Source organism: Anomaloglossus baeobatrachus, chromosome 8 (assembly GCF_048569485.1).
Source record: "Anomaloglossus baeobatrachus isolate aAnoBae1 chromosome 8, aAnoBae1.hap1, whole genome shotgun sequence".
In the NCBI taxonomy this organism is placed as follows: Eukaryota; Metazoa; Chordata; class Amphibia; order Anura; family Aromobatidae; genus Anomaloglossus; species Anomaloglossus baeobatrachus.
Window position 1 is genome coordinate 183,899,871 of NC_134360.1, and position 12,774 is coordinate 183,912,644.

At 46.8% G+C, this 12,774-nt stretch overlaps 2 protein-coding genes across 2 annotated transcripts in view; one reads left to right on the forward strand and one right to left on the reverse strand.

Annotated features, from left to right (window-relative positions):
• TRMT13 (tRNA methyltransferase 13) overlaps nt 1–10,727 on the forward strand; it is a 55,032-nt gene extending 44,305 nt beyond the window's left edge. The window contains exons 7-11 of the mRNA XM_075322127.1: nt 517–684; nt 2,582–2,648; nt 2,724–2,798; nt 9,095–9,461; nt 9,544–10,727. Coding sequence (XP_075178242.1) covers nt 517–684; nt 2,582–2,648; nt 2,724–2,798; nt 9,095–9,461; nt 9,544–9,724 — 858 coding nt within the window. The 3' untranslated portion in view covers nt 9,725–10,727. The remainder of the gene's footprint in view (nt 1–516; nt 685–2,581; nt 2,649–2,723; nt 2,799–9,094; nt 9,462–9,543) is intronic.
• LRRC39 (leucine rich repeat containing 39) overlaps nt 9,044–12,774 on the reverse strand; it is a 59,622-nt gene continuing 55,891 nt past the window's right edge. Inside the window, exons 8-9 of the mRNA XM_075322286.1 lie at nt 12,321–12,463; nt 9,044–10,006 (exon numbers count right to left, since the gene is read on the reverse strand). Coding sequence (XP_075178401.1) covers nt 9,981–10,006; nt 12,321–12,463 — 169 coding nt within the window. The 3' untranslated portion in view covers nt 9,044–9,980. The remainder of the gene's footprint in view (nt 10,007–12,320; nt 12,464–12,774) is intronic.

Below are 12,774 nucleotides of genomic sequence, written 5' to 3' on the forward strand. Positions count from 1 at the left end.
CTGCTTTTGGACGTCCCAATTGTCTGGGTCTCCCAATTAGGAGCGACAAAGAAGAAGGGAATTTTGTTTACTTACCGTAAATTCCTTTTCTTCTAGCTCCAATTGGGAGACCCAGCACCCGCCCCTGTTTTTTGTATACACATGTTGTTCATGTTAAATGGTTTCAGTTCTCCGATATTCCTTCGGATTGAATTTACTTTAAACCAGTTTATAATTTTTTCCTCCTTCTGGCTTTTGCACCAAAACTGATGAGCCCGTAGCAGTACGGGGGGTGTATAGGCTGAAGGGGAGGGGCTTTACACTTTTAGTGTAATACTTTGTGTGGCCTCCGGAGGCATAGCTATACACCCAATTGTCTGGGTCTCCCAATTGGAGCTAGAAGAAAAAGAATTTACGGTAAGTAAACAAAATTCCCTTCTTCACCCATTATATAATATTTTTCACTCTGCTTAATCAGCTTTGTATAATATGTTGTACATGTAACCAGAGAGGGAATAAATGCTTTTCTTTTTGCAGGGCTCTATTTTGGGTCACTTGGATAGACTGGATTTACTTGGCCAGTCTCGTTGTTTTGTAGAGTTTGGTGCAGGCAGAGGAAAGTTGTCGCACTGGGTGAACATCGCTACTGAAGATGCTGAAAATGTCCATTTTCTACTGGTGGAAAGAGCCACAATGAGATTCAAGGTGAGAATGCGTTATATGTATACTGTTTGGCTAACAAATTCGCTATTAAGAGTGCAGTGTATATTTCTCTGCACATCCAGCACTATGAGTGAATCATAATGACAATGACATCATGGCTACAGCACTTGTTAGCGCTGCAGCCAATTGGTGGACTCAGCAATTTGTGCCATCTAAATCACCACTGAGACCAGTGATTGGCTGCGGGGGTGATGTCACATGTGACATAAGGCTTCTACTTTTATTACTATCTTTTTTCTCTTTAAGAGTAAGTAAAGTTTTAAGTTTTTTGTTTTTAAAGAGAACGTGTATGCAAAATATTGTAGTGCATAGTAAAGACATAGCTGTAATGACATTTCAATATTGATTACATTGATACCTTTGATGAAGAAATTCTCTTTATTCTTGTTTGCATTTGAAGTTTTTTGTTTTTTTTTCTAATGAGATTTGGGTGCACAGGAGCCGGACTGTACACTGGGTCTTTTCCTCCCTGTCTGTGATTCCTTGGCCCCTCTGTCTTCCTCTGATGTTTGAATGACAGATCACTGATTTAATGACCTGCCCCTGTTTGAAATTTCAAGCCACCATTGGCGAGGGCAGCACACACTGTTTAAAGCGCACCAATCACCAGGATTTTCGTATATAACCTATAGCCAGTGCTATACTGGCACTATCAGGCTGATTCTCTACATACTTGTAGTGGTCAGCTAGGATGTTTACTTTCTTGGATTTCAAAACCTAAAGTTTATAAAATCAGCAGCTTCTTGAGTGACAGCAGCTGAGGATCAGATAATATCTGGGGGGTATTCATAATTATCCACTCCCCCTGTTAGAATTAGCATAAGTATTATACCATCGATTTAATATTTGATTTGACCTGTGTGAGGTCATACCCATGTAACCAGAAGGGGCGCGGCCTCAGACAACAAAGCTGATACAAGGAAGCAACATTTTCTGTTGGCTGAGGCCCCGCCCCTTCTTGTCACATGGATATGACCTCAGCTCAAGTCCTGCAAGTGAAAAAGAAAATCGATAGTAGTATTATTATTATTATTTATTATTATAGCGCCATTTATTCCATGACGCTTTACATGTAATGGTATAATACTTATGCTAATTCTTACAGGGGGAGGGGATCAGTATGAATACGCCCCAGATATTATCTGATCCTCAGCTGCTGTCACTCAAAAAGCTGATGATTTTATAAACTTTACGTTCTTGGATTTCAAAACCTAAACATCCGAGCTGACCACTGCAGGTATGTAGAGAATCAGCCTGATGGTGTCAGTATAGGTTATATATGAAAATCCTGGTGATTGGTTTCCTTTAACTTCACAGATGGTCTTCAATAAAGTGGGGTCAGAGGTGGTGCATGTGCAGATTGAGATATTGGTTTAACGGCGTAGGTGGCGTGAAATTTCAAACAGGAGACAGATGGAGGGGCTGGGGAATCACAGACAGGGAGGAGAAGATCCAGTGTATGGTCCAGCCCCTGTGCACCAAAATGTAATTACCAAAAAATTTCAAATGATGATTTAACAAGATCCACAAAGTTTATTTCTTCACCAAAGATGTCAATTTATTCATTATTGCATCACTATTATGGCTATGCCTTTACATTACAAAATCACGCCGACAGGTTCTGTTTATTGAATGTTATAAATCATGGAAAGTTCTGAAACTTTGCTAATCCGTTTATTAGAGGATTTATCTTTCCAGTAGAAAAATTGCACGCAAATGGCTTCCAATCCCCGCCTTTTCCCCTCTGCCTTTAGCTCCATTTGGAGTACAAATGATGGCAGTGGAGCTTATCAGACTTCCCTTTATTTTCTGCAATCTTGTGTGCACTAGGATCAGATAATATGGATAGACAGTTCATGTGATGTGGTTTTGTCAACAGGTAGATGGAAAACAGAGGAATTCGACTTTTGAGAGACTCCATATTGACATCCAGCACCTGTGTATAGGTTGGTTGGGTATTTTCAATATTAGAGGGACCAATAATGAGATTCTATATAACTTTTTGTTTTTCCAATTTCTAGATCGAGTCCCCAGTCTTGTTCAGAAACGTCTTCCGGTCATTGGGGTCGGTAAGCACCTCTGTGGAGCTGGCACAGGTACGTAAGCATTGGGATAGCCATCGCACAAGCGTTTCTACTCTATTACTTATTTCTTTGCTGACAGTTTCCTACAATCTTTTAGTGTAAGCAAAATATATTGGTCCTGGTTACCAAAACTGGTACAATTGTGAGTAGTATTAGGTCCGTGTTCGCTTTAGGATGGAAATGATAATGTTTTCATTCACTGACAGCAAGTACATCTTGCATATGGGGAAGTAAAGACATGTGAAAATGATGACACTGTATTTTCCCATTACTTGAAGGGTAGGTCCATAATGCTTAATTTTCCAATATATTTTTGCTCGTAAAATACGCTAATAAAATGATAAAAAGAATGCTCCTATTGATTCTCTACACATGTTAAGGTTTTTGCACTTCTTTTAAATGATTCCAGCTTTTACAGTCGCCATGCTCTTAAAGGGAACCTGTCAGGTCCCATATGCGTTCTAACCTATAAACAGGGTGATGTGTGGCCTAGTAACCCCTTCCTACCCATCCATGTGTTGTAATATTGTGTAATATGAATATATAAAAAAAGTTTTATAACTTGCGTGATCCCTATGTAAATGATCAGAGGGTCTAGTCCAGGGGTGGGGAACCTGCGGCCCGCCATGACCTTTTATGTGGCCCCCGGGCAGATTCCCGGGGGAGGCAGTGCTGGTGCTGTCACCGCGGTCTTGCTGCCGCCGGCCCTTTAAATCCACACATTGCTGTTTGTGCTGCAATGTGTTCTCCCGTTGGCCAGTGCCAATTGTGGGTGGGTCCACAGCAGCCTCACAGCTTCCAGCGTTGTGTGCACGCCCCCTGCCCTCCGGAGATCAGTGCCTGCCTTCTCCTTCTGATGCAGTGTGTCCAGCTCCTGCACTCCGGTGATGTGAATGCAATGCTGCTGTGAGTCCAGCGCCGACCCTCTGCTGCTATGTGCCCTGCCCAATGCTTTGTGCCTCCCCACACCAGTTCTGTAAACCTTCTCCCCCAGAGTTGCATGAAAGTCTCAGCGCAGTGTGCCCCCCAATGTCCTGTGTGCACCCCTCCCCCAGTCCTGTGTGCAGCCCCCCAATGTCCTGTGTGCAGCCCCCCAATGTCCTGTGTGCACCCCCACACAATCCTATGTGCAGCCCATCACCCAGTCCTGTGTGCACCCCCCCAGTCCTGTGTGCACCACCCCCCAGTCCTGTGTGCACCCCCCCAGTCCTGTGTGTACCACCCCAGTCCTGTGTGTACCCCCCCAGTCCTGTGTGCACCCCCCCAGTCCTGTGTGCACCACCCCCCAGTCCTGTGTGCACCCCCCCAGTCCTGTGTGTACCCCCCCAGTCCTGTGTGTACCCCCCCAGTCCTGTGTGCACCCCCCCAGTCCTGTGTGCACTACCCCCCAGTCCTGTGTGCACCCCCCCAGTCCTGTGTGTACCCCCCCAGTCCTGTGTGCACCCCCCCCAGTCCTGTGTGCACCCCCCCAGTCCTGTGTGCACCCCCCCAGTCCTGTGTGCACCCCCCCCCAGTCCTGTGTGCACCCCCCAGTCCTGTGTGTACCCCCCCCAGTCCTGTGTGCACCCCCCCAGTCCTGTGTGCACCCCCCCAGTCCTGTGTGCACCCCCCCAGTCCTGTGTGCACCCCCCCAGTCCTGTGTGCACCCCCCCAGTCCTGTGTGCACCCCCCCAGTCCTGTGTGCACCCCCCCAGTCCTGTGTGCACCCCCCCAGTCCTGTGTGCACCCCCCCAGTCCTGTGTGCACCCCCCCAGTCCTGTGTGCACCCCCCAGTCCTGTGTGTACCCCCCCAGTCCTGTGTGCACCCCCCCAGTCCTGTGTGCACCCCCCCAGTCCTGTGTGCAGCCCCCACCCCAGTCCTGTGTGCAGCCCCCACCCCAGTCCTGTGTGCAGTCCCCACCCCAGTCCTGTGTGCAGTCCCCACCCCAGTCCTGTGTGCAGCCCCCACCCCAGTCCTGTGTGCAGCCCCCACCCCAGTCCTGTGTGCAGCCCCCACCCCAGTCCTGTGTGCAGCCCCCACCCCACAGTCCTGTGTGCAGCCCCCCCCAGTCCTGTGTGCAGCCCCCCCCAGTCCTGTGTGCAGCCCCCCCAGTGATGAGTGATGTCTGTGCCTCCCCCCAGTGATGTCTGTGCCTCCCCCCAGTGATGTCTGTGCCTCCCCCCAGTGATGTCTGTGCCCCCTCCCCCCAGTGATGTCTGTGCCCCCTCCCCCCAGTGATGTCTGTGCCCCCTCCCCCCAGTGATGTCTGTGCCCCCTCCCCCCCAGTGGTGTCTGGGCCCCCTCCCCCCAGTGGTGTCTGTGCCCCCTCCCCCCCAGTGGTGTCTGTGCCCCCAGCCCCTCCAGTGGTGTCTGTGCCCCCAGCCCCTCCAGTGGTGTCTGTGCCCCCAGCCCCTCCAGTGGTGTCTGTGCCCCCAGCCCCTCCAGTGGTGTCTGTGCCCCCAGCCCCATGCCCCCAGTTAATTAATTGCTTCACCCAATATAGCAGGGTCATTTAAACATTGATAATTTTGTGCGGCCCCCGAAGGTTGGTAGAAATTTCCAAATGGCTCCCGACAGAAAAAAGGTTCCCCACCCCTGGTCTAGTCCCTTGGGCGTCGCTTCGCCCCATGGGCGTTTACATGCTTTCTGTGGTATCACGCCCCCGTGGGCGTGATACCATGGATTTACATGTGCAACGTCACCGTCAGCTCCTGGAGATCCTTATCATTCACGCAGCCTTCTTAGCCAGGTGTTTGCTTGCCAGCTTCAGACGCGCTCTGAACAGTGTGCGGAACTGCAGGAGTCTTCTGATCATGCGCTTGTGAAACCGACCGGATAAGAAGGCTGCGGAAATGGTAAGTGCGCATGCACGGGATCTCCAGGAGCTGACGGTGACATCACCCATGTAAATCCATGGTATCATGCCCATTGGGGCGTGATACCACGGAAAGCATGCAAATGCCCACAGGGCGAAGCGACGCTCAGTGGACTAGACCCTCTGCTTACTTACATAGGGAAAACGTAAGTTATAAAACTTTTTATAAATTCATATTACACAATATTACAACACAGGGATGGGTAGGAAGGGGTTACTAGGCCACACATCACTCTGCTTGTAGGTTAGTACACATAAGGGACCTGACAGGTTCCCTTCAAAAGAAGTAACCTGTGCAGCATGCAGGCATTTTTTGCTAAGAAGACTCAAGAAGAAGACAAGTCAATGGAAAGGCTAAAAGATGCTTCACTTTATTTTGAAATAAAGAAATAAAGAGGGCGCTCCTGTGTGGAACCTTAATTTCACAATGAATAGTGGTGTAAGATACACACTCACCTGATGATGTTGTACAGCAGGTACAACGCTGTTAAAGGTGCTGAAGAGGAATTGAGGGTTCACCGCTCCTCATCAACGGGGATCCCGTCCTCTTAGACCCACAGGAGTCCTGGCTTAGGCGGCCGCTCACACGATCGGTGCACCCACGTCCAGCACACAGCCGCCGGACCGGCGTCAGGCAGCAGCTCCTCCTCTGAGTCGGAAGGTCCCGTAATCACAGTAACGGTGATACACCAATCCCTTGGTTTAGCATCAATTGGATCATAAGATCCTGGTCTGGCTGCAGCAGCCCCGTGAGCTCCCAAAGGGAGATGCAGATAATCTCAACCTCAAAAAATGTGATTTTTTTTTTTTTTATTGCCTTTAAGCCCTTAACGACCCATGACGTACTGGGTACGTCATGGATAGTGTGCCGGTAAGCCCCGCCCCCTGCCGCCGGCAGGCGGCGGCGATCCGCGCACATATCAGCTGTTATCAACAGCTGACATGTGTGCCTGCTAGCCGCGGGTGGAATCGCTTCCACTCGCGGCCATTAACCCCTTACATTTCGCTGCCAAAATCTTGGCAGCGATATGTATATGGGCGCCGCCATGACAGTCACTTACCCCGCCCCCACCGGAAGTCACGTGACATGATCACGTGACTTTGGGTGGTTGCCATGGTAGCACAGGGTCATGTTATGACGCCTGTAGCTAACATGAGTCACTTCCTCTCAATGCCGGAATACAGCCGGCATTGAAAGTAAAGCAGCAAATCTGCAGTTCTCAGCTCTGTAGCTGAGATCTGCAGATAGTGCAGAGCGATCGGATTGCTGATCGCTATAGCCCCCTAGGGGGACTAGTAAAAAAAAAAAAGTAAAAAAAAAGTTTTAAAAAATTAAAAAAAAATAAAAAAACCTAAAAGTTCAAATCACCCCCCTTTCACCCCATTGAAAATTAAAGGGTTAAAAAAATAAAAAATACACACATATTTGGTATCGCCGCGTTCAGAAATTCCCGATCTATCAAAATATAAAATCAATGAATCTGATCAGTAAACGGCGTAGCGGCAAAAAAATTCCAAACGCCAAAATTACGTTTTTTGGTCGCCGCAAATTTTGCGCAAAATGCAATAACAGGCGATCAAAACGTAGCATCTGCGCAAAAATGGTACCGTTAACGTCAGGTCGAGACGCAAAAAATAAGCCATCACTGAGCCTCAGATCCTGAAAAATGAGGACGCTACGGGTTTTGGAAAATGGCGCAAAACGTGCGCCACGTTTTTTGGACAAGCTTGTGAATTTTTTTTAACCCCTTAGATACAAGTAAACCTATACATCTTTGGTGTCTACAAACTCGCACCGACCTGAGGCATCACATAGATACCTCAGTTTTACCATATAGTGAACACGGTGAATAACATATCCCAAAAACTATTGTACGATCCCACTTTTTTTGCAATTTTTCCGCACTTGGAATTTTTTTGCCGTTTTTCAGTACACTATATGGTAAAACTTATGGTTTCATTTAAAAGTACAACTCGTCCCGCAAAAAACAAGCCCTCATATGGCAAGATTGATGGAAAAATAAAAAAGTTACGCCTCTCGGAAGACGGGGAGCAAAAAACAAAAACGCAAAAACGGAAAGTACCCGGGGGCTGAAGGGGTTAAGGATGTCAAAAAACGGCCAAAAGTCACTTGGAAAAAAAAAGAACACTGAAAAATGCTCAGGAAAGATCTAAAAAGCAGGAAAGAAAAGACTTTTCAGGATTACAAAACATCAGAGAAAGGGAGATTCTTCCGCTAAAAAAAAATTAACATTTTTGACTTTTAGAAAAAGATGCAGTGTGAACTTATCCTAAGGCCGTGTGCAGACAAGTTTTGTGAGGAGCTTTTTTGAGCGGAAAAATTGGCTTAAAACTCTTCTCACTTATTTCAATGGTAATCCCCTTAACTGTTCATAAATATAAGGTTCTTTATATTCTTTTCCACTTCGGGTGTCACTTCTAGAAAGCGGATTATGATTAAACCCGCTCCATACTAGGCACTGTCCAATCAAAAGAATGCAAAAAACACTTCAGGAAATACTCAAGACCACATTAGGGAACAAAACAACTTCTTCTAAATAGTGGGAGAGATTCTTTTGGTGATTTCCACTTGAAAAGCTTAAAGGGAACCTGTCACCAGATTTGGCGAATATAAGCTGCGGCCACCATCAGTGAGACCTTATATACAGGATTCTAATATGCTGTATACAAGAGCCCAGGCTGATCTGTAGAAAGTACAAAACACTTATTATAGTCACCTAGGGGGCGATTTGGTCCGATGGGTGTCACTGCTCTCCTGTTCGACACCTCCTCTCTAATTCGATTGCTGTCCTCCTTCCTCTGAGCCTCGTATGGATGGTGCGTCCTACGTCATCCACAATGAATGCAATTGCGGTCCTGCGCAGTTGTACTTTATTCTGCCCTGAGCAGAGCAGATCAAAGTATTGTAGTGCACATGTGTGGACAGTTTTTTTTTTACCTTTCCTCGCGCTTGCGCATTACTGTACTTTGATCTAACCTGAACAAGACACATCAAAGTGCGCCTGTGCAGGAAAGCAATGCCGGCCTGCGTGGATGATGTAGGTCGCGTCATCCATACAAGGCTCAGAGGAAGGAGGACGGGGAATGCAGCAGAAAGGAGGCGCCAGACTGGAGACCAGCAACACCCATTGGACCGGGCCGCCCCTACCCCCCTTCCCCATCACCAGGTGAGTATTATAAAAGATATTTTTTGTGTTCTACAGAGCAGCCTGGACTCTTGAATACAGTATTCTAGAATACTGTATACAAGGGATTACTGGTTGAGACCGCAACTTATTGTCGCCAAATCTAGTCACAAGTTCCCTTTAATACTTTTGAAAGTCTCAAAGAACTATGTCTGCACATGCCATAAAGCTCTGCCAATATGGAAGGCTCGTATCACTGCAGTTGTGTATTTCTCAGTTTCTGTCGTCTTCCTCTCACATGTTGCAGATTTGGCTCTTCGATGTCTTGTTCGCAGTTGCAGTAATTCAGACAGAGAACCGCAGTCAAAGCGTCTCAGGATGGACATGGAGAATGTTGAACCCTCAGATCACTGCAATGTGCGGGGAATTGTTATTGCCCTGTGCTGCCACCATCGCTGTGATTGGCAGCATTATGTGGGGAGAGACTTTTTTGCAGAGCTCGGTCTGGGGCAACGGGAATTTGGCTTTTTCCAGCGAATGTCCAGCTGGGCTACGTGTGGTGCCAGGAATCCATCTCCAACAGAGGAGGCCAGTGGAAATGGAAAGTCTGAGGATATAGAAGAGCACGACATGGACCAGAAGAATAATGACTGTAACACAGAGTCTGTGCAAGGGTGAGGACACGATGGTGTGGGCTTTCCTCATAGCTATCATTCTCTATCTTCTCTATAATTGCTTCCTCTCTTTATTTACCAGGTTACATCTTTCTGTTGAGGAACGAGAGCATTTAGGACGTCTTTGCAAACTGCTAATAGATCGCGGGCGTGTGGACTACTTGAAAAATATGGGATATGAAGCCAACTTAGAGTATTATACTGAGCCCGAGGTATCATTAGAGAACGTCCTATTGACGGCAGTACCTACCTCTGCTACATAAAGTAAACTCCTGATTTGCCCAAATAGATTTTATTTTGTCTACCTATTTTTTTTTAACATGAAGTGCAGCTACAAGTTGGACATATTATCGGTAAAAAAAGGATTCGTTGAAATATTTTGGGCACCAGTAAAATTATTGTGTATCACCAACTTCAGTGCTGAAAATTCCTAAAGAAGGAGACGGAATAAAACAAGGACTCCATAATCTACGACTCCTCCAGGCTTGTAATTAGTTCACCAAACCTGTCCATCGCAATTCACAGCATCTTCAGATCTTCCATATCTGAAATATAGAAAGTTTTTCTAAAATGTTTGACCCTTCCAAATTACACCAATATTTAAAAGGAATTTTTCTAACTTATTACATTATCATTATTAAATAAAATTGTGCACCATATCGGGGATAACATACTGATCGCTGGTCGTCCAACCTCCGAGGCCTCCAGTGGTAGCAAAATCAGGGCTCTCTCAGGCAGTACAATGGAGAATGAGTGGAGGAGCTCAACCTTTGGGCTATCCAGACACGGCTCTGCAGAACCCCATTCTCAGGATTGGTTGTGCCCTTAGTAGTCGGGCTCCCAGCAATCAGTAATTTATCACCTTTTCTATAACTTTAACACTTGGCACAGACCCTGTGATGCAGTTTTTGAGTACAGCTTCTGACTGGTTGCTGTGAATTATGCACAATATGATGGGATAAGTGACAGTTCTCTGTTACACTATGTGGCCACCAATTCTGTGGGGTCAGATCTTAGTTTATTGCTCTAATTACGGTGAAAATACAGCATAATGCAGAGTTTCACACTTTTCTGGTAATTGTAGCCAAACACTGTTTACTGCATCGTATGCATAGACTCGTCCAACATGAAATATTTCACGTTACCAGTCATTGTCATGCTATTCTTTTAGCAGAAAGCAATTTGTTGTTTATGGGAGCTTATAATCTGAGGGCAGACAAGGCTGCCCATATCTGCGTAGGATAAAATTTTGTGCAAAATATGGATTTCTTGTGGCTGTCTTGGTGAAATATCATTAAAGAGATGGTTCACTACTCTGCAATAGTGACCACATCTGTGTAAAACTGATAGGGAAGACTTTTTCTAAATACCTTGATCAGCCAATTCTGCCTGTGAGTAGCACTATTGTTGACTGCTCATCCCTATCAGGTGACCCTCGAGCTCCGAGACCTCTGAGATCTGGTGATGTCAGGTCAACTGGAAGTTGACCTGACATCATCAAGGCGGGCCCAGTCTCCCTGAGTGACTGGGCTGTGGGCAGGGATTCACCGCTCATCACAGACCAGCATCTCCCTGCTTGCAACACTATGCAGTGAAGGAGAGCGCGTGCGCCACCCACAGCCCAGTCACTCACGGAAGACGGGCCGGCCGCGATGATGTTAGATGAACTGGAAGTTGACGTGAAATCACTGGATTCCAGAGGTCACGTAGCCCCGGGAGTCACTTCATAGGGATGATTGGTCCACAGTAGAGCCACTCAGAGGCAGAAATGGCTGATCAAGGTGTTTAGAAAAGATTCCCATATCAGTTTTACAGAGATGTGGCCACTACGGCAGAGTAGTGAACCACCCCATTAAGCTTCCAATGGACATACATTTAGCGAATAGCTCTAAAATGTGTTTAAATATTTCCACATGCTTTTAGATCATGTGCACCATTGCCTTGTTATATATTTTGGTGTCCAGACAAATTTGAGACTGGACCAGTGATCTTTTACCCAGGTATAAGCTCCGACTGGTCGTGCTGGCAGGTTTTTTTTTTTTGTACTATCCAGGACACAATCTCTCAGATATGTTCCTGATCCAAATTCTGCATCCGCTCCTCACCACCTTCTGAGTCCAGGGTTATGACGCCGGTTCCAGGATTTATGTAAATGTCAGGTCGAAAGCACGCTTTACACGCTGCAATGTATCTTACAATGTGTCGGCGGGGTCACGTCGTAAGTGACTCACATCCGGCATCGTAAGGTACATTGCAGTGTGTAACAGCTACGTGCGATTGCGATTGAATGGTAAAACGTTCATCGCACGCACGTCGTTCATTTCTCATGAATTGAACGTCAGATTGTTCAATGTTCCCGGGGCAGCACACATCGCTGTGTGTGACACCCCGGGAACGATGAACAGATCTTACCTGCGTCTTGCGGCTCCCGGGCGGTAATGCGGAAGGAAGGAGGTGGGCGGGATGTTTATGTCCCGCTCAGCTCAGCCCCTCCGCTTCTATTGGCCGGCTGCCGCGTGACGTCGCTGTGACGCCGAACGTCCCACTCCAGGAAGTGGACGTTCGCTGCCCACATCGAGGTCGTATGGAAGGTAAGTATGTGTGACGGGGGTTAATCGTTTGTGCGGCACATTCAACAAATTGAACGTGCCGCACATACGATGGGGCCGGTTACGATCGCATACGATATCGTATGCAGAATCGTAACATGTAAAGCAGGCTTAAGACGTACAATTTAATATTCAAGTGGTAATATGTTTTATATTTCCACATAGAGCAGTTCCCTTTTGGTTTCGTAATGTGTAAATACAGTTGCCGTTTACATATCGTCACCTTCTATAAGACCTGTGTGGACCTTACCCAATATCCCAGCATTTCTGCTCTCTTGAATATAGGCATGCATGAACTGTAATCCAAACAGCTCTCTCTCCTCATCCTCTTCATCTTTACTCGGGGGTAGTGAAACCTCCAGCTCCAGAGGATTATCCCGGAAGTTTACAAACCTGTTATTAGAAAAACAATTATTAACGAATACCAACAAATATGGATTTCTTTGTCGCTCCATTGGGAGACCCAGACAATTGACAATTGGTGTATAGCTACTGCCTCCGGAGGACACACAAAGTATTACACTTAAAAGTGTAAAGCCCCTCCCCTCTGCTATACACCCTCCCGTGCATCACGGGCTCCTCAGTTTTTAAGCTTTGTGCGAAGGAGGCACACATGCAAGCATAGCTCCACAACTTAGTCAGCAGCAGCTGCTGACTATTTCGGATGGAAGAAAAGTGGGCCCATATAGGGCCCCCAGCATGCT